This window comes from Arvicola amphibius, chromosome 8, assembly GCF_903992535.2.
Source record: "Arvicola amphibius chromosome 8, mArvAmp1.2, whole genome shotgun sequence".
Classification (NCBI taxonomy): Eukaryota; Metazoa; Chordata; class Mammalia; order Rodentia; family Cricetidae; genus Arvicola; species Arvicola amphibius.
In genome coordinates this window covers 113,420,873-113,445,663 of record NC_052054.1, presented here as the reverse complement: position 1 = coordinate 113,445,663, position 24,791 = coordinate 113,420,873, and the positions used below count along the sequence as shown (strand labels likewise).

The 24,791-nt window shown below is 42.7% G+C and overlaps 1 protein-coding gene across 2 annotated transcripts in view; it reads right to left on the bottom strand.

The window, feature by feature from the left end:
• The window catches only part of Pax3 (paired box 3), a 94,655-nt gene that overhangs the window by 18,526 nt on the left and 51,338 nt on the right, over nucleotides 1-24,791 (bottom strand). For both annotated transcript variants that reach the window (XM_038339996.1, XM_038339997.1), the window contains exons 5-7: nucleotides 12,235-12,440; nucleotides 1,131-1,296; nucleotides 79-293 (exon numbers count right to left, since the gene is read on the bottom strand). In XM_038339996.1, coding sequence (XP_038195924.1) covers nucleotides 79-293; nucleotides 1,131-1,296; nucleotides 12,235-12,440 — 587 coding nt within the window. The remainder of the gene's footprint in view (nucleotides 1-78; nucleotides 294-1,130; nucleotides 1,297-12,234; nucleotides 12,441-24,791) is intronic.

Genomic DNA, 24,791 nt, shown 5'->3' with positions numbered 1-24,791 from the left:
CATTATAGTCCTGCCTCGGGGAATTGGCTATTTGGTTCTGGTAACGGCATATCATCTGTCTAGAGACACAGAACTGACCTGAGGTGAAAGGCCATTGCCAATGGCGGGGTTCATGGGGTTGGAGGGCCCCGACGGAGGCACAAAGCTGTCTGTATAGCTTGAAAATCCATGCCTGGTGCTGGGGAGGCAGTAGGCAGAGCTGCTGTCTGGGTTCGAAGGAATTGTGCTTTGGTGGACGGTGCTCGGAGGAAGTGGCTGAGGTCTATGAACGGTGCTGCTGGGATCTGACACAGCTGAAACAAAGAAGAGGATCAACCATGGTGCTCTCTGGTAGACAAGCAGAGCGAGTTCAACACAGAAGTTCCCAGTAGTCGTTATCCATTTGATCAGATGCTGTGAGAACTCCAAGTGCATTTCTTACAGCTCAGTTGTGAAATCACACAACAAATACGGTTAACATCTATGGTGGCGTGTGTCTCCAAGCTCATGACTGTGTAGAAACTCTCAGGTCACACTCCTCCAGATACCCAGATACTCACAGATACCACACTGGCAACACTAACAAGCCGATTTGGGTAGTGAACACAAGGTAATCACTACAGGTACCAAATGTCTCATCAAACGCAATGCCTGAATAGACCATCAGAGTTCCAAGTGTTGGGAACACACTTTCACAACCCCGAAACAATAGTCTTACAATTTAACATGACCCCATTTCCCTCTTGCCCTAACAAATTATAATTTTTTACCAACACTCACATTCTCTGAACTTTTATTGCAACTAGTCATAATCCTAGATCCTAAGTTGATTGCAACCAGCAATATAAATACAGTGCTCAGGTTTTAATAAAAGTGGGGGTAGGTGGAGAATCCCATGTCTCTTTGGGAAAGTTGTGTTGTTTTTAAACATTGAAATAGTGCTACAGCATAGCACGTTTTATCTGAAGAGCATCAAATATAGCTCAAACTACTTCTGAGACAAGGCGGGTATGTACAGGGACAGCTGATGTCAGATGATAGGCACACTAACAGCGTCAATGTCAGAATTACAGGCAGGAATCACTGTGGGAAACAGCCAGTGGGAAGCTATTGGGAGTTCCATCCTTATCTCCCCGTTTTTCTTCCGATACCTTGTGGAATAGACGTGGGCTGGTAAGAGGTCTCCGACAGCTGGTATGTTGGCAGGGTCGGCATGGCGGTGGGAGGGAATCCCCCCGGAATGAGATGGTTGAAAGCCATCAGTTGATTGGCCCCAGCTTGCTTCCTCCATCTTGCACGGCGGTTGCTAAACCAGACCTATGGATTTAATTTAAAATTTGAGGATTTCACTGATGAAATAATAGTACATTCTTAATGAATTTTTCATGCTAAAACAGATTAAAGGCCCCTACTGACAGGGCAAATAGAAGCAAGAGTCCTCTGTCTTCCATAGTATGTTGGGGTGAAAGGAACGTTAAATATCAGGGGTCAGGAAGGGGGCTGAAGGGACCCTGTGTGGATTTGCGTCAGTAAAGCTGATAAGGACCCTGGGCAGATGCTGGTAGGCATGGTCAGAACAAAAGCATTCTCTACTGCGGCCACCAACGTCACTTACCCTCATCTCACAGCTTTCCAGGAAATCTCGAGTCACTTGGACACCCCCACCACACACCAACAGTCACACATATGGCACGTGTCCTAAATTTGACCTTGCCAATTACAGACACCACGCCTTAGGCTTTGTGTTCATATCAGTCTATTTCTGTATGTCTATAATCAGTGTAAGTATAGGTCCCAGCTAGTGGTTCTCAACCTTCCTAATGCTGCAATCCTTTAATACAGTTCCTTACGGTGTGGGACACCCCTACACATAAAATTACTCTCATTGCTACTTCATAACTGTAATTTTTCCCCTGTTGTGAATCTTAATGTAAATATCTGTGCTATCCAACGGTCTTAGGTAAACCCTAGGAAAGGGTTATTTGACCCCCCCATAGCAGTTGCCACCCACATGCTGAGAACCGCTGTTCTATATCGTCGCATGAATTAAACAGAAATTCGTGCAAGTAGAACCATTTTACCACCTTTTCTCAAAGTGCGAAACATCACTCTGACCTCAATTAAAATGGATGCTGATGAAGTATATTTTGCAACGGAATTAGTTTCTTTTGGTGCCTGTGTTATGCAATGTAATGATCTGTATTGAACACTGTACTAATATCACCTATGTTCAGAAAAAAATCTGTTGGAAAATAATTTCTCTTCCAATAATTCAAAGCTTCAGTTTTCTTGTGGGTCGATGGAGAAGAGGAAAAGACAGCAACCAGAAATATAATTGAATGTCTAACATGTTGAATGGTGTTATACAGGGTTTTACTATACTTCAAGATATAGACCAACTATGATTTAAATCTGCGTAAGATGTAAAACGATCAGGCAGTGGTGGCACACAACTTTAATCCCAGCACTTGGGAGGTAAGCTGGCGGATCTCAGTGAGTTCGAGGCCAGCCTAGTCTATAAAGCCAGTTCCAGGACAGCCAGGACTGTTACACAGAGAAACCGTGCCTCAAAAACAAACAAAAAAATGTAAAACTTAGAGTAGATTTTCCAGGGTGTACACATAGTATTTACCATACCACAAAAAGAGACTCCTATCAACCAAAAGTATTAGCATTTGTATAGAAAGTTCTCCAAAACTTAACACAAAGAACATCACATTTGAGGCGGAAGGGATAGGAAGGGATGCAATGAGGAGATCTCATTCAGGCGGCCTCCTTCAAGGAGCCCAGAAGAATTGCTCACCAGACATGGAAGCTCTGTGTTAGGAAGTCAAGGAATCAGGAAGACTTCAAAGTGGGGACAAAATTTCTGCTCATTTTAAAAGTTGGATGTAATTATTATAAGGATTATTTTTCTAGATAGAGGTCACAGTAGAGAGTAGAAAGATGTGACCAGCCTGGCTAAGAAAAGAGAATTCAACAGGGACCGCCCTTGTCTAGAATGTAATTAGGAGATAGTTTGCAAGAGTCCATTCCCTCCACTGTATGCGCACCAGGGCTTAAGCTCGGGTCATCATGCTTGGTGGCAAGCACCTTGGCCCACTAAGCCTTCTCACCAGCCCCAAATGTTACCTTTTCATACCCCTTATGTTTCCAAGGGGAAAACAGTGTAATTTAGTATTTTCCCATGTGGAAAAGTAATTGAATCAGAGCTTCACTTGGCTTGATAAATTGCCACCTGGTATAACAGTACCATAAACACTCTATTTCAAGCTGGCATTTGGTTGTGTTTTCTCTCTGCGAGTCTAAACTATTAATGACTCCCAGAGGCATCATGGGAAGAAAACCAAGAAAGATCTTGGCATCATCCAAGTTAGTGGAAGAGACTAGGGGTGAGAATTCATGCCTGGAGGTACTTACCCTGCCATATACTATAGTCAAACATGATAAAATGACAAGTTCAAAAGACCCTTCTGGAATTGAAAATCAACTGCATGCCACAGAGTTCCAAATTTCCGTGCTATCCTGTGAGAAGTGAACTTCTAGAGATGCCCTGAGGTGATTTCATTCATGAGGTCACCATCCTGAATTCCAGTGCACGCCTCCATGAAGCACTCAGAACCCTGTGCTTGGCTATTGCTGAAGCAGGCTGTTCAATCCTCTATCCTCTGTCTTCTAGAACCTTTAGATTAATAAACCCGCTTGGATTGACCAGGGCTGGCTATGCCTGAGCTCCCCATGAAGCTCAGCATTCCACTGTGTCAAAGAGCATTCTACCAATGTCATAGACCAATGTCAAAAAGTAGAGGTCTAAAGCCAGGCATGGTGGCACATGCCTTGAATCCCAGCTCTCAAGAGGCAGAGGCAGGTGAATCTCTATGAGTTCAAAGCCAACTTGGTCTACAAAGTGAGTTCCAGGACAGTCAAAGCTGTTACACAGAGAAACCCTATCTTGAAAAAACAAAAACAAAAAACAACAAAGAGAGAGAAAGGAAGGAAGGAAGGGAGGGAGGGAGGGAGGGAGTGAGGTGTATGTAGGGGATGTAGTTGAGTGGCGTGAGTGATGGGCGGGTCAGAAGGAAGGTAAGGAAGTAAGTGCAGTCAAGGGAAGGAAGGCACGGAAAGACAAGAAGAAAGAAGAAAGAAAGAAAGAAAGAAAAGAAAGAAGTAGAGTTTCGTCTTTGCCTAAGTAATGATGAACAATTATCATCACTTTCCACATTACTTTCAAAAGACAGAATCTAAACAACGAAGTGGCTACGGATTTGAAGTTTGCACTCATTTTATGTTTCCAAACTGACACTAGTAATTACTGGAGATATAGAACAAGCTCACTAGGGGGTTATTTTTAAATGTTTATTGCATAGTACCTATTGTAGCTACGATTCAAAACAAATGACAGGAAAGAGCTAGGGGTATACCTCAATAATAAAGAATTTTCCTAGCACAAAAAGGTCTCAGGTTCAAACTCAAGCATTATATATATTTTTAAAAAGTCAAGAAAAACAGTTGAGAAGCAAAGCTTTACTGAAAAACAAACTTTCAACCGGAAGTTCAGGATTCCCAAAGGAAATAATCCCAACATTTAAGCTGAGGCTCCCTATACATGGAGAGAAAAACCAGGCCAGTGAGGACCGGCCTACCTGTCTTTTCTGGGCATTTAATTAGAGGCTTTTAATGATCCGACCAATGCTAACCTCTGTGCTTCTCAACCCACCATGCCTGCCAAACGCATCGCTTAAAGGGAAAACAGACTGGTGCTGCAAACGGGACTCGGCCTTTGCCTCGTGTTTTGAAACTCAGGCAGCATCTTTAATTTCCAGCAGGAAAAAGAAGTTGCCCTTGAAATGACCTTTATTTTCAATACCTTTGCCAAGCGAGCATGGGATACTGGAATTGTTGTCATCACCCTATACGTAACTGAAGGAGAAAAGTAATCCCGCTACTCGGGCGGGCGCCTTCCATAACTCAGCAGTGAATTATCAATTCTTAAAAGGCAATCAACACATAATCTACTGTGAATGCATAATTCAGAATGGTTCCATCCCCAACAGGTCTAGAGAATTTATGAGTTGGTTACAGTGGTTAGAAATGTCTCCTTCTTAGGGGATGAAGGGGCGGCTAAGCAGTTAAGAGCACCAGAAGACCCCGGTTTAATTCCCCAGTACCCATGTGATGACTCACAACCATCTCCAGCTCCAGTTGTAGGGAATAAGAATCCCTTTTCTGGGATCCTCACGCACTAGATACTCGTGTGGTACACAGACATTCATGCAGTCAAAACACACACATTTAAAAAATATATGTTTTTGAAGAAATGTCTCCATATTTTGAAAAGAGTAACTATAGCAACAGAAACAAACTGGCTCTTGCTGTTCTAAGAATTTTTTTGCCAATAAGGCAGAAAACACAAGGTTTGAAAAGTCAGCTATCTATCTGTTAAGTGTAATTCTGTGATCTAGAAGTTCATGTAATTCTACTCTCTCCACGTCACCTCTTCTGGCTTTCCCATAACTGCTAACAAGCTAAGCAAATGAGGGAAAGAAACATCCATTACTTGATAGTCTACTATCATATATAGTGAATTGCCCGTAGTTGTCTGTGTAACATCAAATACATTAAATATACCACTTGGCTCATTTTTACCTGGTAATTTTACCTGCTATGGAGACTGCCAATAAAATATAGCTATACTTCTTTAAAAATGATCTTCATGTGCATTTCCACAATATAATAAATAATATCCAAAAAATAATATCCAGCTATTGAATGGTAAAATTCAAACCATTCCAAGTTCTCTGTAACGTCATAGTAACCATAAGGGGGAAAAAGATAATGGGTTTCAAAATAAGAATAAAATTTTCATAAAATTTCCCTCCATGAAGGACCTTCGTCATTGCTCAAAACAATGTGCTAGACTTTGTTGACTGCCCATGGGAAGCTTTTCCCTCTCTAAGGAGTGGATGGGGTGCGGGTGGGGGGGCAGGGTGAGGTGGAGGAATAGAGGAGGGAGAGAGTGGGAACTGGGATTCCTATGTAAAATGAGAAAAGATAGTTTTGTTTTGCTTTTAAACTTTCCTCCATGAGGAAAGTGCCAACTTGTTCAAACTCAACCCTGAATAACTTTAGGGAGGGGAGATTAGTACTTCCACAGGGAAAATGCAGGAAAGCTTTTTACACCACTAGGCCAGTCAAAAGTCAAGCCCTAGCTCCCCACTTGACACCACTTTGACCTTGACCGCTTTGCTCAGTGTTTGGGGAGTTCTGGCCTCTCCTTTGCTAAATGGGAAGTGCATAGAACTTCTGCAGGACCCTGTTGAGATAATTTACGAGGACAATAAGGCAAAGCACTTACAAGGATGCTTAGGAGATATTAAATGCTCAATAAATACTAACTGCTAAATTAAAAGCTCACATGAGCGCTTCTGAGAAAACCTAATTAAAGCCTGGCTTGCTGTCCTTTACTCTGAAGTCAGCAGCCAAAGCCTTTGAGTAAACAGAGAAGTGCCCACAGAACACCTCAAACAATGGAGAGCCAGTTTGACTTGAATGGTGGCTTAGGTCAAATTTGCTTCCAAGTTTCATGGATTAGTGCTAATTGTACCATGGTGTGAGCCTAATTTTACCCATCAATAAATTACTTGTTCACATTTTTTGGATTGTCCTCAAAGGCAGTGTAACCTACATTGTTCCAGATGGGTTATTTCAAATGCAATTTGACAAATGGGAAGGAAAGCATCATACTCCATCCTTTGAAAGGCAATGAATGCCACAGGGTTGTAAAAGGCTGACCACTAGCTTCTGTGACTTGTCCTGCTACCACGTCAAGGAGACCTGCTGCAAGCCAAGTAGGTAACCTCAGCACTTAGTGCTGGTTCCTCCAGACCCTCTCATTCATCCCATCTCCTTCCTCTTCCACTGCCCTGCCTCTCCCAGACCTCCCTCCCATCATTGCTGCTCCCCAGCTTTAGGCTATGGGTGGAGGGAGAACAGGCAGAGGAGGAGGACAGCCATGTTCTCACATTTGTAACAGGTCCACGGACACACGCAAGCCCAGTCATCTGCATCCTGACACATCAAGAACAAGGTGGGGTGGAGAGTGGCAGGTGACCACCATTTCGATCCATTCTGGAGTCGGGGTTTTCTATACCTATCCTACCTTCTAAACAGTAGAGGTATGCCAAGTAACTTTAAGACTCCTTTGGGCTTTCCTGAGAATCCCAAATTTCTAGTACAGAACATCTTGAGAGATCGTGCCACCTAATAGATTGTTTTCCTTTTTCTTATTTTTTTAATTTATGTGTATGGTGTTTTGCCTGCCGGTGTATGCCTGGTGCCAAAGGAAGCCAAAGGAGAGCACTAAATCACCTGGGACTGGTGTTATAGATGGTTGTGAGTTGCCATGTAGGTTCTGAGGAATTGCCACCAGGGTCCTCTGCATGGGTACCAAGTGTTCATAACCACTGAGCCATCTCTCCAAGTTCCCCTAGTAGCTTTCAGTTTGGCGATAAAGGGGAGCTAATGTTTGAAAATATGAAAAACAGAGACACTGTCTCTAGTTAAAACTTGTACAGATAGACACATGTGTATACACACACAGGCACACACAGAGAGACAGACACACACCACACACATACACGCATACACACATGCTCACATGCACACACAACTTATATTGCCCAGATGTCCTGAAATCTACCCATAATTACCCTGGAGATCCTTGAAACCAGGCTGAGATCACCTGTTATAATCACCCCATACTTAAATAGAAAAAACTAACCCAAGCTCAACAAAACATCTCGGCAAACTAGAACCAAAAGCTGCACTTCCTATGTTGTGGCCAAATGTTGTCTCCACAGTTAGCTGTCCTTCATGTCTTTTCTCCTCTTGACAGTAAGAAACTCACCTACTTCATTCTGAGATGAAATACTTACTCAAACGCTTGCATGCCACAAATATCTGCAAGTAATTCTGTCTCGATAAAACCTTCATGCTCCTGTTATTTGCTTTAGAGCAGCTACCCAAAGAATTCAGCAACTAGTCTGTCTTTTTCTTTTTCTGATTTCACTTTGCTTCTTCCTCTTCTTCTGACATTATTTCTAGATGGAGCTTTGCTGCACAACAGAGAACCTTAGCTTGCTGCGCGCTCGGATTTGGCAGCGAGAAACACAAGTGTCCAAACAAATTTCTACGCAACACTGACAAAGGCCCAAGTTATTATAGCTTTAGTTTCATCTCCATCCAGAAGAGACTGGAAATATTTTCCCTCCGAGGGGTAAAATGTGGAATGTAGACATGGTTTGGGCTTTGAGGGTTTGAGGTTTGGTTTTTCCCAGGTGCCCCCAAATTAAAGTAACTCACACTCTCTGGCTATCATTCAAAGTGAGTTGATTTAGCTACTGCTTTCCCAGCTCTTCCCAAGGACCCCAGCCTTTTCGGCTGGCATTTTAATCAGTGATTAACTGCCCTCTTCTTTTTCCTGCTGGGTTAAGTAAAATATCCATGTGCTGGCTGTTCTGGGGAATTTGTTAGGCTGTAGATCATAGCCCGGTGCAAGACATGATGTGTCTCAAGGGAGCTAAAGAAGCCATACGGAATGTAAAGAGTCACCGGGTTAAAGCCACATTAAGACAGCTGTTACATTAATGAGGGCCCTGCTTTCGCGGGGAGGTAACCATATATAAAAATATAAACCGCTCTTTATTGGTTTGATCCCATGTCCTCTGAAAGTTAATAGGCTTGTTATTATTGTGCTCTGGCCTCCACTGAGCCAGACGAGAATGTTGGGGACTTGTGCAAGCCGTCTGGGTTTGAAACGCATTCTGTCCCCTCCATCGTTTTTGATGAAGGCAAGAATAAGATAGAGTGAGGATTTTCAGATTCTCACTCTTTCTTTGTCTCGTCGTTCTAAAGTTTAGTTTCTATTCACACTGCATTCAGAACTGACTGTGGACCAGCCTTTCAGTACACCGGCTGGGCCAGCCATGAAGTACAAGAGCTAAGAGAGGAAACAGAGTGGACATTCAATGAGAAATCGTTGGACCTCACCTTGGTTTTAAACTGGGCGCTCACAAGACTCTAACAGAAGCAAGATAGATGCTATACCTGTGGTTGCAGTGTTGCAGCATATGAGAACTATTAATGCCCTCAGTCCAGTCCACTGGGATGCAGAGGAAAAGCATCCTGGTCCATGGCTAAAGAAGATGGTTTCTGTCCTGTGAGGAGCGGAGCACCCTGTCCCAGTGAAATAGGTAGATAAATTCAATTTTTTTCAGTGTGTGTGTGTGTGTGTGTGTGTGTTCACATGGATAAGAATCCATGCATCTGTGTTCGTGTACATGTGAAAGTTCAAGACTGATGTTATTGGGAATCAGCTTCAATCTCTTCCACCTCATCTCTTGGAGCAGAGTCTCGCAGTTGAACCCAAAGCTGGCCAATAGGGCTAGTCTGAGGCTAGCTAGCTTTCTCTAGTGATGCCCTGTCTCTTCCCTCTGAGGCTGGAATTACAGACATGCCGCCATGCCCAACAGCATCTACTTGAATTCTGGAGATCATGGCTATGGGCTTCATACTTGCTTAGCAAGTGCCTTAACCACTGAGCAGTCTCTACACTTCAATACTCCCGATGTTAAATAATCAGTCTTGAGAAGCCTGGCATGTCTGTGGTCCTTCTCTTCACCCTTCCATCCTCCCTCCAGCTTACACAACAGCTGCCTACCTGCTACCTCAGAATCCTTTCGCCATCATCCCATCTTTGCCAACGCCGTGCTCTATTTCTTGCCACAGTCCCTAGTGCTCTTTACAAATGTGAGCCAGGTAGCACCATAGCTAAGCCTTCACGGGATGCACCCATTCTTCTCCCTCCTTTCCATACTCCAACCAGAAAGGACTAGTTCCTGATCTCTCCAGAATACCTGGCTAGAAAACTGAGTGGTCATCACACAGAGCCCAGGCACTTCCAGCTTTGTCCCTTTGTTCTGCCCTAGGCTGAGTATGCTCCCCTCCCCATCTCTGACCAATAAATATTTGGCCAACATTTTCTCCAAAATCTCAACTCTTCTTTTTCTCCACCCACATGATGCAATTCTATCGACACTTGACACATCTGCTCTGTTCATTTGTTTGTGGTTATTCATATGGTTATCATTATCTTTACTGGACCACAGCAGCTCCTGGAGAGAACTGCTAGTCCATCTCTTCACCTTTCAAAGGTTCTGGTATGACAGATCACACAGAAGGCTGAATAAAGCCATTCCTCTCCCTAGACTCTGCAGCTGGAAGAAGCTGTTTCAACAGACAAGGTTATGTAATGGACAGGTAAAAGTGTTGATAAGGGACCACATCAACACCTGAGTAGCTCCCGGCCAAAGTACCAGCCTGACTTCAACTATGAAATGCTGGGTGCATCGTGTGGCATTTCCAGATAGAGAAAGTCAACTTCCAGGTTGATAAGGGGTGCTGGGAATCCCTTAGTCTTGTGCAATGTGCCCAAAACTTGAAGTGAAAGTATACCACTTGTTAAGAGAACATTATTGTACACTCAAGAGAGACGTGCTAACTGAAATTGCCTTTTCTAGGAGTCCTCCTAAGAGTTCAAAACTCGGGGCTGTAGAAATGACTCAGCTGGTTAAAGATTCCTGAAACCAAGCTTGATCAGAGGTCAATCCCTAGAACCCATGTGGAGGAAGGATAAACTGACCCCACAAGTTGTTCTCTGACCTCCACATGTAACACACACACACCACACACCACACATATACACACACACCACACACATACTCCCCATACATACACCAAATACTCGCACACAACATACACACCTCACACACCACATACACACACACTACACACACAGTCCACACACACAAACACACCCTACACATACACCACACACACGCATACACACACGCCACATACAGTCATGTAAAAAGATAAAAGAGAATCAAACATGATTAACCTAGTTTTTTTTCTGTTGCAGTGATAAACACGATCAAAAGCAACTTGGGAGGAAAGGATTTATTTCATTTCATGCTTTACAGTTCATCGTCTGCCCAAGGAAGCCAAGACATGAATGTGGAGGCAGGAGCCGCAGCAGAGACTATGGAGGAATCTTGATGACTGGCTTGATTTCTCTGGCTCATGCTCAAACTATTTTCTTGAACAATCTTAGACCACCTAAGGATGGTATCTAGGGGTAGTACCACCCACAGTGGCTAGGCTCTCCTACATCAATCAGCAATCAAAAATATGCCCCACAGCCGGGCGGTGGTGGCGCACACCTTTAATCCCAGCACTCAGGAGGCAGAGGCAGACGGATTTCTGTGAGTTCGAGACCAGCCTGGTCTACAAGAGCTAGTTCCAGGACAGGCTCCAAAGCTACAGAAAAACCCTGTCTCGAAAACCCAATATATATATATATATATATATATATATATATATATATATTATATATATTATATATATGCCCCACAGACATACCCATAGGCCAATCTGATGGAGGCAATTCCTCAGCTGGACACTTTCCTCTGCCTAGGTGTGTCAAATTGACAACCAAAATCAGATATCATAATTATATTATTAAAATAATATAATTGCTTCCAGAGTCTCCAATCTGTAAATGAAAGGACTTTCCACATTTTCCTAATGGAAAGGCCACAGACAAAGCACGTGGAATCCAGAGGTTTCTATACTATCAGGCAGCAGCGTTAGTTTAGATAATTTTTTTTTAACAAGCTGAAGTTTCTATTTCCTCATCCATTGATTGGGGATAGTAACTATGTCAGACAAGGGTTTTAGTGATAATTCATGAGTTAACCCATGTGAAATACAAGACTTCAAATAGTGCCTGATGCAAAATGGCCACTCCAAATATGTTTGCTATTAATCTGGCAACCACCCGCAGCAGCCATATAGTCTCTGGTACACCACCGGGATGCACAAAATGAAATGAACGTCCGTGTCATAAACATAACATTCATAGCAATAACCAAAGCCTACAGATACGCGTTCACTAAGCACTATTGCTAATGTGGTTTTCTTGGTTTCAAACACTTTTCATCTGGGAGTTGTATTGTACATCTGTAAGAACAGCACTCAGGAGGCTGAGGCAGGAGGCTTATGAGCCCACACCAGCCTCATACTTAGTGAAACTTCACCACCAAACAAACAACAAAAACGTTTCCCAAGAGGAGACCCCCCCTTCCCCACCGTGGTGGTGGTGTCTTCCTAGATGAGTCAATGTCTGGGCATCAGTACCTGTACTCGGGCTTCTGTAAGCTTGGCCCGCTGGGCCAGCTCCTCCCTGGTGTAGATGTCTGGGTAGTGGGTTCTCTCGAAAGCGCGCTCCAGTTCCTCCAGCTGCTCGGCCGTGAAGGTGGTCCGGCTTCTGCGCTGCTTTCTCTTCAGCGGTAGGTCAGGTTCAGAGTCGATGTCGGAGCCTTCGTCTGACTGAGGCGCTGAGGCTAAAAACACGGGGGGGGGGGGGGGGGGGGGACACGACAGAACAGTATATAAAGTTAAATCAAAAGGCCAGTCTCCCCAGCCGCCGTGACTGGAAGCCTAAAGTACTTTCTCAATGTCTTCTTAAGACACCAGGCCCCTCCATATACCTCTATAGGGTTATTAAATAATATTTATGACCCCCCCCTGCACTCTGTCTTCCTGCAGCAATTCCCCCTCCAGCCCCCAGAAAAATTTGCGCTGGATATTTGCTATTTTGAGATCTTAGAAAACAAGGATTAGGCTTATTCCATTTCCACAGCCTTGTGCTTAGCATTTGTCCATGTAATAAATGAAAAACGGTCTCCCTACATAGCCCAGGCTGGCCTGGAACTCAAAAATTTTGCCTCATTCTCCCAAGTGCTGGGATTTCAGATATATGCCGCTATACCCAGCTTTTAATTTGTTTACTAATGATGGGAGAGGACAAATGAGAGTTAACAACATACATATATGAAAATGCCAAAATGAAACCCATTATTTTGTATGCTAACTTTAAATTTTAATTATAAAATAATATACTATTAACCTTTATGCTAGAAAAGTTGTTACTAAAAATATTTTAAACTTGACTGGGTATCTAAAAAGAATGGGCAATAGTAAGCTATTGCAGGATTCCCATATGCTATAGGCTTTGCCAGTCCTATAAAAATATCATTATCTCTCATCTCCTGAGAAGTGCTTTAAGGAGAAATTCTGTTTTATTAATGGTAATCTTAAGAACTAATCCAAAAGGGAGACACTGTTCGGTGAACCATCCCTAAAGTGAAGTTCAAAGTCTGCATCTCGGCTGAGGCAGGGTAGCAGTCTGGATTAGCTGCCTGACTGCAGGAGCCCAGGGCAAAAAGGGAAGGGCAGGCCCCTCGTTCAGAAGTTATCACAAATTTCAAGACAGCTTTAACCAGTGCTTAGACCCTTCTCAGGATGCTGCATGACTGCACAGGACCAAAGACCCTGAAGCTGACCCTACGATGACTTCTCCCCAAGCAGCCTGCATCTTTTTTAAATTAATAGGGAGGGGTGAGCTTTATTACTTAATATGCAGGTTACTAGAAAGAGAAGTGGGAACCAGAGATGAGGCAGAAACAGAATGAACAACCCACTTCTCACATAAAAGCGAGATCTGAATTCTTAAAGAAAGACAAGCTTAAAGAGCTGGACACCAGGGGTGCCATTTCTAGGCCACCATTTCATGAGGAAAGAGTTGGTACATGATTCGCCTTGTTTCTGTCAAAAGTGTTAGTGCCTTCACAGCTAGTCTTTCCCATACGAGAGCATCTGACAATCTATATAATCTATAACAAGTGTTGTCTGTGAATCGAAGACACGCAAGACCTGGGCACTGGGCAGGAGAGCTGCCCTTACCAAACACTGGGGGCAAGGGACAGTGTGCTGTCCATGGCTATCAGGGACAGAGTCTGAGACAGGAGGAGGAACCACAGTGTTCGCTCCTGAGCACATTCAAATGCACCCTAAAACCTCCGCCCAAAGAACTAGGGAGCCTTCAGAGGAGGGATTGAGATGTGCTGTAGCAAATAGGCACACCAGCCAGAAAACTGAAGATTCTTCATGTCACCATCAAGGTAGAGGTGTCGCGATGGCTCAGTGGCTAAAGTTACATGCCACATAAACCTGACAACCTGAGTTTGTTCCCCCAGGACCCACATGAACTTGAAAGGAGAGAACTGACTTCTACACAGTTGTCCTCTGACCGCCACATATGACCTAGCATGTAAGTGTGCCAACACACACACACACACACACCATTTATACAAACAACAAAAATAAATAACTTCTGTAAGCATCAAAGTAATTGTTGTCCAACTCAGGCTGGTAGGACCAGACAAGCAGTACAAAGACACAATGTGTTCTATAATTCTAATTTGTTGTTGATATTGTTTTGACACAAGGGTCAACTACTTAGCCAAGGCTAGCTACAAACTCAATGTGGAGTCCTAGCTCCAATCAAATTCATTATCTTCCTGCCTTAGCCTCCAGACAGTTGGAATCATAAGTGTATGCTATCCTTCCAAGCTATTGATCTAACCTTTTTTAAAAAATGTTTATTATTTACATATTTGGAGGTAGGTATAAAGGCACTGGAGTAACAACAAACATAGGGAAATTAGAGGATTACTTCCCAGAGTTGGTTCTCTCCTTCTACCATGTGGGTCCAGGACACCAAACTCAGATTGTCAGGCCTGGGAGCTTTCTCCCTATCCCCATAACGTCTCAAGATCAAGCCTAATTCTGTCCCATAAAAATGAAAATGTCACTGTATTTTAGTACAAATTATAAACTTTCCGAAAGGTAAAGTGAATTTCTAGGTGTGGTTATGAGTGTTCTATCATTTCAATACTTTTATATTTGATGCACACCCACAGATTGAAATGAGGAAACAGTAAGTTAGCCACGTCATCTGACAAATTAAACATAGCTGGACACAAATGCACTTCACATAAAGCAAGAATTACATGGAGTACATTTAGTGTGTGTTATGTCACGCACATGTTTTTTCAACTTACCCTCACCTAATTTAATATAACATTATCTCATTGAGATAGATCCTATTTTAGATACTAACTTTAAAACCTGGCTTCCTTTAACTGAGAGGATATTTTAAAGGGAGATTCAAAATGAAATATGCCATGTGTTACATTATAAAGTTCAACAGCTCCCAGTACACCCTATAAGAACATCCACTTGGGGTTGGAGAGATGGCTCAGTGGTTAAGAGCATTGCCTGCTCTTCCAAAGGTCCTGAGTTCAATTCCCAGCAACCACATGGTGGCTCACAACCATCTGTAATGAGGTCTGGTGCCCTCTTCTGGCCTGCAGGCACATGCACAGACAGAATATTGTATACATAATAAATAAATAAATAAATAAATAAATAACAAACATCCACTTGATAAAAGTGAGCCAAATAACCAAGTACTGACTTGCACACAGTTTTAGAACAGTAGTCCTCAGGTGTCGAGATCCGAAGAATCACTCAGAGGCCTCAGGGAAACACAGCCTGGCATTTCAGGATTCAGTAGCTGGGTCTGGGCCCTTCAAATGTGCATTTCTGACACAGTCTCAGGTGAGAGCGTGGCAGATGTTGGATGACAACAGAAGAAGAACTTCTAGCAACTAGTCCCTATCATCTCTTTTCCCTCCCCTAATTCCCAAGCATATACATATATACAACACTTCCTGCCACACTTTGTCCACAAATGTTACTTTTTACATGTATGTTTAAATTGTAAATACTACACACCCCTAGAGAAACAAATCACCCACTCCCCAAGGAAGCCATTCATTTCCACAGACCCCTTTCCGTCCCCACTCCGGATTTCTGTTGCTCTGATTTCTCTTTCCACAGTGAATGTAGGTGAAAGGTCCAACAGAGATAAAGGCCTTTCCAGAACCTCTGCCCGTAGAACCCTAAACCCTCACGGCCACATTCTGTTACTATGATCCCATTAGGATAAAGGTATGCAGAAATTTTCATGTTTCCTTGGGGACTCTCTGGGGTTATTAAATTCTCCCAAGTAAATATGATGTGTCATGCACTGTCAGGTCAATTCATCAAAATCATCTCCGGTTTCTGAAGAAAAAGCCTGGTTGGGTTGGCAAGGACCAGCAAGAATTAATCCTGAGGATCAAGACCATGTTTTACCTAATGATCAATATCCCCAGAAAATAAACTCTGTGTGGACAAGGCCTTCTCCCTGACTTGCTCATGCTGGGCTCTTGGCACACAGTAGGTGCTTAATAATTGCAAGTTGAATGGATGAAACCACACGGCAAATTTTCAGTTTTTTTCTAACACCGATTTCTCTGATAATCTACTCTCTGTTAGCCTCGCAATGTCTACTTAGAGTTGTTTGGGTAGGCCTACAGGTTCTTAAAAATTATTTTCAAAGTTTTCTAACCATTTGTATACTTGTATGTGTCTTGGGAATGATATTATTTTTTCTCAAAAAAAAAGATGTGTGTCTATGTGTGTGTCTGTATGAATGTATCTGTGTGTGTGTGTGTGTGTGTGTGTGTGTGTGTGTTGAGGAACCATCTCAAGTAAGCAAATAAAAAGTCTCAGAATTTTTTAATTTAATAGGACAACCTTTTCTACCACAAATAAAATTCTCTAACGAGCTAACAAATCACTATTTTTTTCCTAAACTGAACACCCAAAAGAAGTGGAAAGTTCTAGAAGCAGCAATTCAGGAAACTGGAAGGAAATTATTTCCTTGATTTCTCTACTGGAAAATTATTTGAACCAACTGATCATTTTTGGCAATACAAAGCCGCAATTTTACAAGCTAATTGTAACTTCTCCCCCTCTGTAAACCCCAAAAGGATGTGGGCTTTAAAATATGTATAGTCAGCAATCCAAGATTAATTGACCAGCTAGGAAAATCCAGCTCTTTCTAACATGGAAATACTACTGTTTCTTCTATATCTCAATAGAAGTGAAACTTAATATTTGTACAGAACCTAATTCCCAATAATTGAGTGAATTGAGCAAATCTCAATTTTAAGTCTTTCAGCATACAGAGACCATTTCCTTGTAGTTCATGTATTATCCATATTCTGTGTTACTCAGGCTAGTAGAACAAACTGGATAGTGGGTCCTAAATACAATATAAAAAGGAAAACAAACCTTTTCATTGCAGCTTGATAGAAAGAAATTACAGGGTTTTGGTTTTTTGCTTTTTTTCTTCGGGACTAGACAAATAGATGTTTTAAAAAAAAATGCTAGGCTGAGCTCCTAAGGTCTAGCTGAAGATTGGGAGGGGTGAGAATATGAGCAAAGAGATCAAGACCATGATGGGTTCACCCACTGAAACAGTTTACCTTAGCTAATGGGAGTTCACCAACTTCACCAACTCCAGCCGGACAGGTCCAAACTAGTCCCTCTGAATGTGGGTGTCGTATGGCTGGAACAGACTGTGGGCCACTGGCAGTGGCACTAGGATTTATCCTGACTGCTTGTACTGGCTTTTTTGAAACCTCTTCTCCTTGAATGAATACCTTGCTCAGCCTAGATGTAGTAGGGAGAGCCTTGGACCTTCCCCAAAGCAATGTGCCTTACCCTCTCTGAGGAGTAGATGGGGGTAGAGAGGGTAGGTGGAGGGAATGGGAGGAGGAGAGGGAGTGGGAACTGGGATTGGTAGGTAAAATGAAAAAAAAAAAGGAAAAAGATAGTTTGTTTTCTTTTTAAATAATAATAATAAAAAAGAAAGAATTGTTAGGCTGTAGAAATTAGATTCTATATGCTCTCACTGGTATCCTCATATGCAAAATTTGCTCTATGACTCATCAAAGAGATTGTTTTCAAAGTTCAAATTTCAGAATAGCTCTCATCAAAAATATGCACATCAGTGTGCTTTGCATAGCTTAAAATGGAAATGCTATGGATTTGAACTGCAGCACAACTCACAGATTTTTTTTAATCCCAACCCTAAATGTTATCTGTGATTGTTTTTGTTACCTCTGTTTTCAGTATCCCAGCACAATCTGACTCCCACATCACTTCAGTGCAGTGTCTCAAAGAGCCAGGGAGCCTCTCTCTCTCTCTCTCTCTCTCTCTCTCTCTCTCTCTCTCTCTCTCTCTCTCTCTCTCTCATTGCAAAGCAAAGGCCAACTCACCTTGGATACAGCAAAAGAAACTGAGACAACCAGGGTTATTCAGCTCACACAGTTAAAGACTCGACCAAGGCCTAGGTAACTTCAGAAGATACACTCTGCTCTATCTCTTATCCCTTGGTGTGTGCTAAATAGCACACACATACTGTCCTTTTGAAGAGGCATAGCAGAAAAGAGAACCAAACTAGGAATTCAGATGTCAATCATCTAGCTGATGGCCACTTTTGTTACCCTTTCTCTCAAGTTTTCAAACACTGCCCGAAACAAACAAAAGTTTACAGAAAAGGGACCGACTGCTGCACTAATATTCTCCACCAAACCAAAGACCTTCCTGGTGGAATTTAGTTCAGTGGAACTTGGTTGAGTTCTGTAAAAGGTCAAGGTCTAATTTTTTTAAGCCATAAAATTCTTAAGAAGCAAGCCTGTCTTGCCAAGATACTGAATAGAGGTAAGATTAAAAACATTTAACTTTGCAGCCTCCTTTAAGAGCCATCAAAGCCATTTCCTGGGCCTACCTCCAGAGGCAGGTTGGAACCCAGCACTAACCATAACCAACTGAAGGGATTGTTTCATTTTATATTTTTATTACAGTCTTCGGGAAGGTTTTATGTTGTTGTTCTTATTACAACGCACCTGGTGAAAGGCTATCAAGAGCTGCACAGTCCTTCAAAAGAAAAGTGAAAGAATAAGAAATTTGAAATACACAGGGATGGCTCTACGTCAGTCAGCCAAACAAACGAACAAATAGCAGAACGTTTGAAAAGCATAACAGCTCTCGGGGCAACTGGGTGCTGCAACTCGGTATTTTTATAAATCAGGTGTGTCTGTGTCTTCCTCCAACTAATTCTCCGTTTTCAGAGGCGAAGTTTCCGTTATCCTGTTCATTTCCCCTTAATTCGTTAAGACTGAACTTGGAGAAATGAGTGTCCTTACTAAAAAGAATGAAAGAATAAGACAACTGTCACACCCCACAGGAAGACAAATCCTTCCTTCAGAGGCAAATCAAACCAGGGAGAGAAGGCGAAAGTATATACCACCAGTGGCCTAACCAGGAAGTTTAATTAAAGATGGAATTAGAGAATTAGAGTGTGTGTCTTTGTCCCTTAGCCCCTTGTGACCTCTTCTGTAGCCTCGGGAAATATTTCACCCTAGTTAACACTATTATACATGAAATCTTGCCTCGATTTTATAGGGATTTAGTCACGTGGAATTCTGTAATTATTGGTTTCCAGACAAATAGAATTCAGAGATGGGCGACAGGGGCGGGGGGGGGGGGGGAGAAATGAAGAAACAAAGTAATTCACAGGCTCGCGCATTTGGCACACTATCATTCTTCCCAGCAAGCCCTTCTATTTGAATAATTAAAGACTCAAAACATGACAGCTATTTAAACTCTAGGTTTGCCCTAGATACAATACAATGGGATTTACAGACAAGGGGGACGGTAGGGGCACCTCTGGGGGACCAACTTCCTAGTCATCCTTCATTTCCCTAAGATGGCCCCAGAAGAGACCCCAGCAGTCTTCCTTTCAGGGCGAAACTTGTTTCCTTTTTACTCCACTGATAAAGGACAAGATAAAAACAAGACTCCTCTCTGAATCATTTCGCACTGTGTCTGAAGGGAAATACTGCACATTCTGCAAAGTCTTTAGTAGCCTGGCTCTCACTTTGCTGAAACCGTTTGGCTGATTGCAGAGTCTCCTATGCCTGTGAGGTTTACCGCTCCGCGGACCAGCAAGCCGGTTTCAGATCTGAAGTAGCCCCTCTACACTGAAAAAGACGTGAATGACCTCTCCCGTGTTTACTCGGGTGAAAGTCAGGAACGAAGCAAGACTGATACTCCCTCACGGACCCAGAGTAAATGACAAATGACATTTTCCCTTTGTGATCTTTGAGATTTTTGTTGACTTATTCGGAGGCTTTTGTTGGATCCCAAGAAATGGCCTGTGGCTGAGTCCTATTCTAGCAATTTCCACGCTCCATCTGTGGAATCCATCAACGGGGCATTTACCCTCATTCAGGGTTCTGACACCTGCCTGGCAGGGTGCAGGAGACACAAAGAAAGCCAGAGTGGATGAGAAAGAGGAGGTTGGGTGTTTTTCTTTTTTTATTTTTTTTCCTAGAGAAGGGAGGAGGGGGAGTTTGAAATGGATGCACAGTAGGGGTTAATCCAAGCCAGTTCAGAGACTTTCGGCAGGCACCTGCAGGCATCTCTTTCACATTAACTCACAAGCTACAAAGTAAACCAGGATACTGTTTTTAAACTGTACATATGTCAAGAAAATGAAAGAATCATACCTCTGACAGGAACAAACAAAAGATTTGCCATAAAACCCTAAGATAGAGCTAGGACTGATATATGATTTAACAAGCTACCAAGTAATAAATGATTCTTTCCAGAATTCTTATCCCAGACTGAGATTCAAATAACTGATTTTCCAAAGTTTTTCCTAGCTTATATTAATGATACACAATAATGGGTTTAAATATATTTCCACTTATTAATATAATGCATTTTGAATATTTTCACTCACCATTATCCTCTTGACCACTGCCCCCCAAAGTCCCTTTCCTCTTCCCAGCCAGTCACGCTTCATGAGTAACTACAGTTTTCCCAACAAATAAACAAAGAGAGAGAGAGATGATTTAATAATCTAACCAGTGGTTTACGGGTGTTTTGTTCTTAATGTCATCTATTACTTCCATCCCAAAAGTGATAACAAAAAGATTCTTGTCAAAATTGTACGTGGGGGCAGGCAGGTGCTGAGTCTGAGCAGTTTCTGACAAGGCTATGCAGGGCTTTCTCAAGGAAAGACACTTTCAAGACCACTAAATCTAATTAAGATCCTTCATTTCCTTACCTACCCAGGTCCTGCCCCGTCCCTGGTCTTTTGGCTTACAGAAGTGTTCCTGGCTTTCCTGTCCCCCTCAGACCCAAGCACTTCCCTCACAGCGTGAGGTCATTAGAAGGAAAATAAGCTCCTGCCAGGTTGGGGCTAATCAAAATAACACAAATAGACCCTGACATTCGACAACTCCCTCAGTGCCCGCTGCCCTGGGAAGAGAGTACAGATTGGTTATGAATATGGCCGGATGCGCATGGGTCCAGGCGTGCTTCTGCTCCTCTCACAGCAAACGCTCAACAGGAGCCCTTGGATATTTATTTAAGATAAGGGCTAGCAAATAGACCAGCAGGATGGCCCGTGACTCGGGAGGCTCGGAGATGCCCAACTCCAAACACACCTGCATCCCAAGGTTTCCTGACATGATTTTCATCTGAGGCACCTGAGCCACCTTTCTCTAGGTGGCGGTCTCCACCATCAGCTAACACCTGCCCATTAGCCACTCTCGAGGGCTTGCTCTGTGGCAGCACTGTTGGAGAGAAAGATTTATGTCCCCTCCATTCACTCATGCATCTGTGGGTCTCTCTCCCAGTAGTAGTGTGTTTTTGGTTTTTTGTTTTTTTAAATCACTGGAAATGCTCTTAAAGTGGCATTTGGCTGAAGGTAGGGACAACTGGTCAACCCCGTACCTGTGTAAGCATTTTCTCTCAAGGGTTCAAAGCAAGGAAAGTTTCTTTCCTGATTTAGGAGAGGCAAACACTGACCTAAATCAGAACGATGACTTTTGTAATCCTTTGACTTGAGGGATATGGTGTGTGTGTGTGTGTGTGTGTGTGTGTGTGTGTGTTTTGTAAAGAATTCCATTAGCAATATGATCAGACCATCTCATAGAAGACTAGTCCCTCCACACCCACCCACAAATGACTTCTATATGCTTTAAAAAACTAGCTTTTAAGACTCCATGGTAACTGCCACTAGAGCCTTTCGGAGAGAAAACGAGACTAAATCCCCCAAGAAAATGTGTTGCTATTCAATTAGAAAAACTGATTAGTTAACCAATTAATCGGCTAACAGCTTTCTAAGAATAGTCTCCCACGATAAGAACTTTCCCCTCAAGAGCTTAAAGTCAGTCATAATTAAAACTGAGAGCTGGGGCTGCAATGGGCACGCAGGCTCCCTAAGTACAGCAAGCTGGGTCCAGCTAAGAAAGGTAATTTGCACGCTGACGGGGAACAGGAAAACAGTACTTCTGAAAGGCAAAGGGCCAAGAGACTTCTGTTTGCAATTGCCAAGAAAGAGGCCATTATTGGCCATATGGGCCACAATTGCCCTCTTATCACAGGCTGGCCATCGTGTCCTTTGGGAGCTGTTAATGAACTGGGTAATTGAGCTGCTGACATGTGTTACCAAAACAAAACAATAGGAAGAAGAGACAAATGAACATTTTATTTGCCAATCAGAGTAGGTTCAGCTTTTCACTGAGCCGCAGCTAAGTGACTGGCTGGATGCGTAAAACAGTGCATTGAAAGCCGGCAGATGCAGGCGCAAGAATAGTTAACTGACAGCTTAGGGCCCATCTGTGCTTAACATTTTGTTAAAGAAATTACTTGATTTGCTAAAGAGACGACGCGTACAGCTGCCCCAAGTGCTGCGTTGTAAGAGATAAATCATTAGCTAAACTGTTTCATGCTTAAAATGATAATGCTTATTAACAATTATGTCGGGACATTTTGTCAGCACAGCTTGATGCAGTTATTGCTGACTAAAATGTGACAACCCGGAGATATTCAACAGAATTTATTTGGGGAGGGGGGGGGGACACACACTACAAATCATGGGAATGGCAGGCATTCTTAATCTCTCGCAAATAAACAGGAATTTCGAAGGTGTCACAAATGAAACAGTAAACTCCTTGTTAAACATAAACCCATGCTCTGTCCGGTTGCTGTGTACCTGGAATCCACTTACACCTTCCTTTTTCAAAACTGCTGGATCATAGAAATGTTCTCACTTCAAATTGAAAACCATTAACTTCTCTGACGATAGAAGAGGAAACAATCACTTCGAGATGCATGCATTTCCCAAAGGTACCATCTTCCTTTAGATTAAGATAGATAGATAGATAGATAGATAGATAGATAGATAGATAGATAGATAGATAGATAGATAGATAGATAGATAGATAGATAGATAGATAGATAGATAGATAGATATTTCCCCACCACAGAAAAAGAAAAGCCATGTTGCAAAGGACTGGTTTCAAAGGGAAATGTAGCTTTTGTTTCTGTTACTGCGGCAGAATTGAAACCACAATTTTTTTTCAGTCCAAGTGTGATTCATTCCTTGCCATGTAGGCCAGTTTACATCAGAAGCCGTGGATCACTATAAACTGGTTAACTAGAGGCAGAGCATGGTTCTCAAAAGCTTTTTGGTGACTGTTTCTCCACATAGGTGGGCAAACTGGTTCCTCCATCTCTGGTTCCAGCCTGCCATGCCCACAGCCGGATCCTCCATGCACATCTTCCTTCCTCTCTGTCTTCCCCTAGCTACAGAGAGTGAGAACCCGAGCCACCCTAATGTAAGACCTGCCTAGCCTTGTCATTTGAGTCAGGAAGGAGTTGAAAAAAAAAAAGACTGGGGCCAAAATTATCATTTTTCTCCCTTCCTGCTCCACAGATCTTGACTCGGAACTTAATGAACCCTGGAAATCTGTTGTGAAAACGTGAACAGGAAAGGTGAGGGGTTGGGGTGTGTGTGTGTGTGTGTGTGGTGTGTGTGAAAACTGTGTTAAGTACAGTTACTAAGAAAGAACTCTGACTCTGAAAATTAAACCTAAGCTATGTTTGCAGAACTTTAAATAAGACATAGTGTTCTCAATACGGCCAAGGGCAAACTTACCAACAAGAGCCTGGCCTTCATTCCTATTTTCCACTATCAAATACTTTTGCCATTGTGTGCCTAAATTGCTTCAAAGTCAACAAATAAACGAAGGCTCCATATATAGACTAGGTAACAAGTCACACAGAGAACCTTTCACGGGGTAGAAAACAAAAGAATGCTTTTGCCAACCCTTATTAAGACAAGACTACCCAAGGGCACACAAAACCCCTCAGCCTGATCCACACGTAAGCTCGGCCAGGATTAGCATGACACAAGATGTTTGAAAACGAGAAGAAAGACAGACTTAAGAAGAAAGTTAAATACTACTCGAGCTTTGTGTGCCAGAGAGCTAGCTGTGCAGAGTAAGGAGATAATAAGTCAGCCAACGCCACAGCAAAGCGTTGCTTTCACAGAACTTATCAGCCTTATAAGAAGCCCCGGGGCCATCCCCTGGCCGAGCAAACAGGGTCACCCCCAAATCACACATCACTCCACAAACATTCATTGGATGTTTACGATGTGGTTGATAGCCTTAGTACCAGGGATGTGGATATGAATAATTTATGGAATCCAAACTCAAAAAAAGTGGAATACCTTTTCCTAGCTCCCTTCCCCAGGGCCGAAGAAAGAGTCCATAGAAGAGAAAGTCGAGCCATGCCCTGGGGCAACAGAGATGAAACGGTCCTCTCAAGACTGAAAAACTTAGATACATTGTTTATTAAATAACAGAGCTTTAGATTTGGGGAGCCTAAGATCTTTAATACAGAGATCAAAATAATGTGCCCTTGCTGTAACTGACACATCCCATATGGCATTTTAAGATTGGCTTCTTGGCTTTTCGTTTTCTCTTGGGTTCTGTAAAGAAGAAAGGGCAATAGGCACAGGAAGCTTGTTTTGAAAATCCGAGTCTTATCTAGGTCAATTACTGCTTGTTGGAAGATAGCAAGAGTCAATAGTC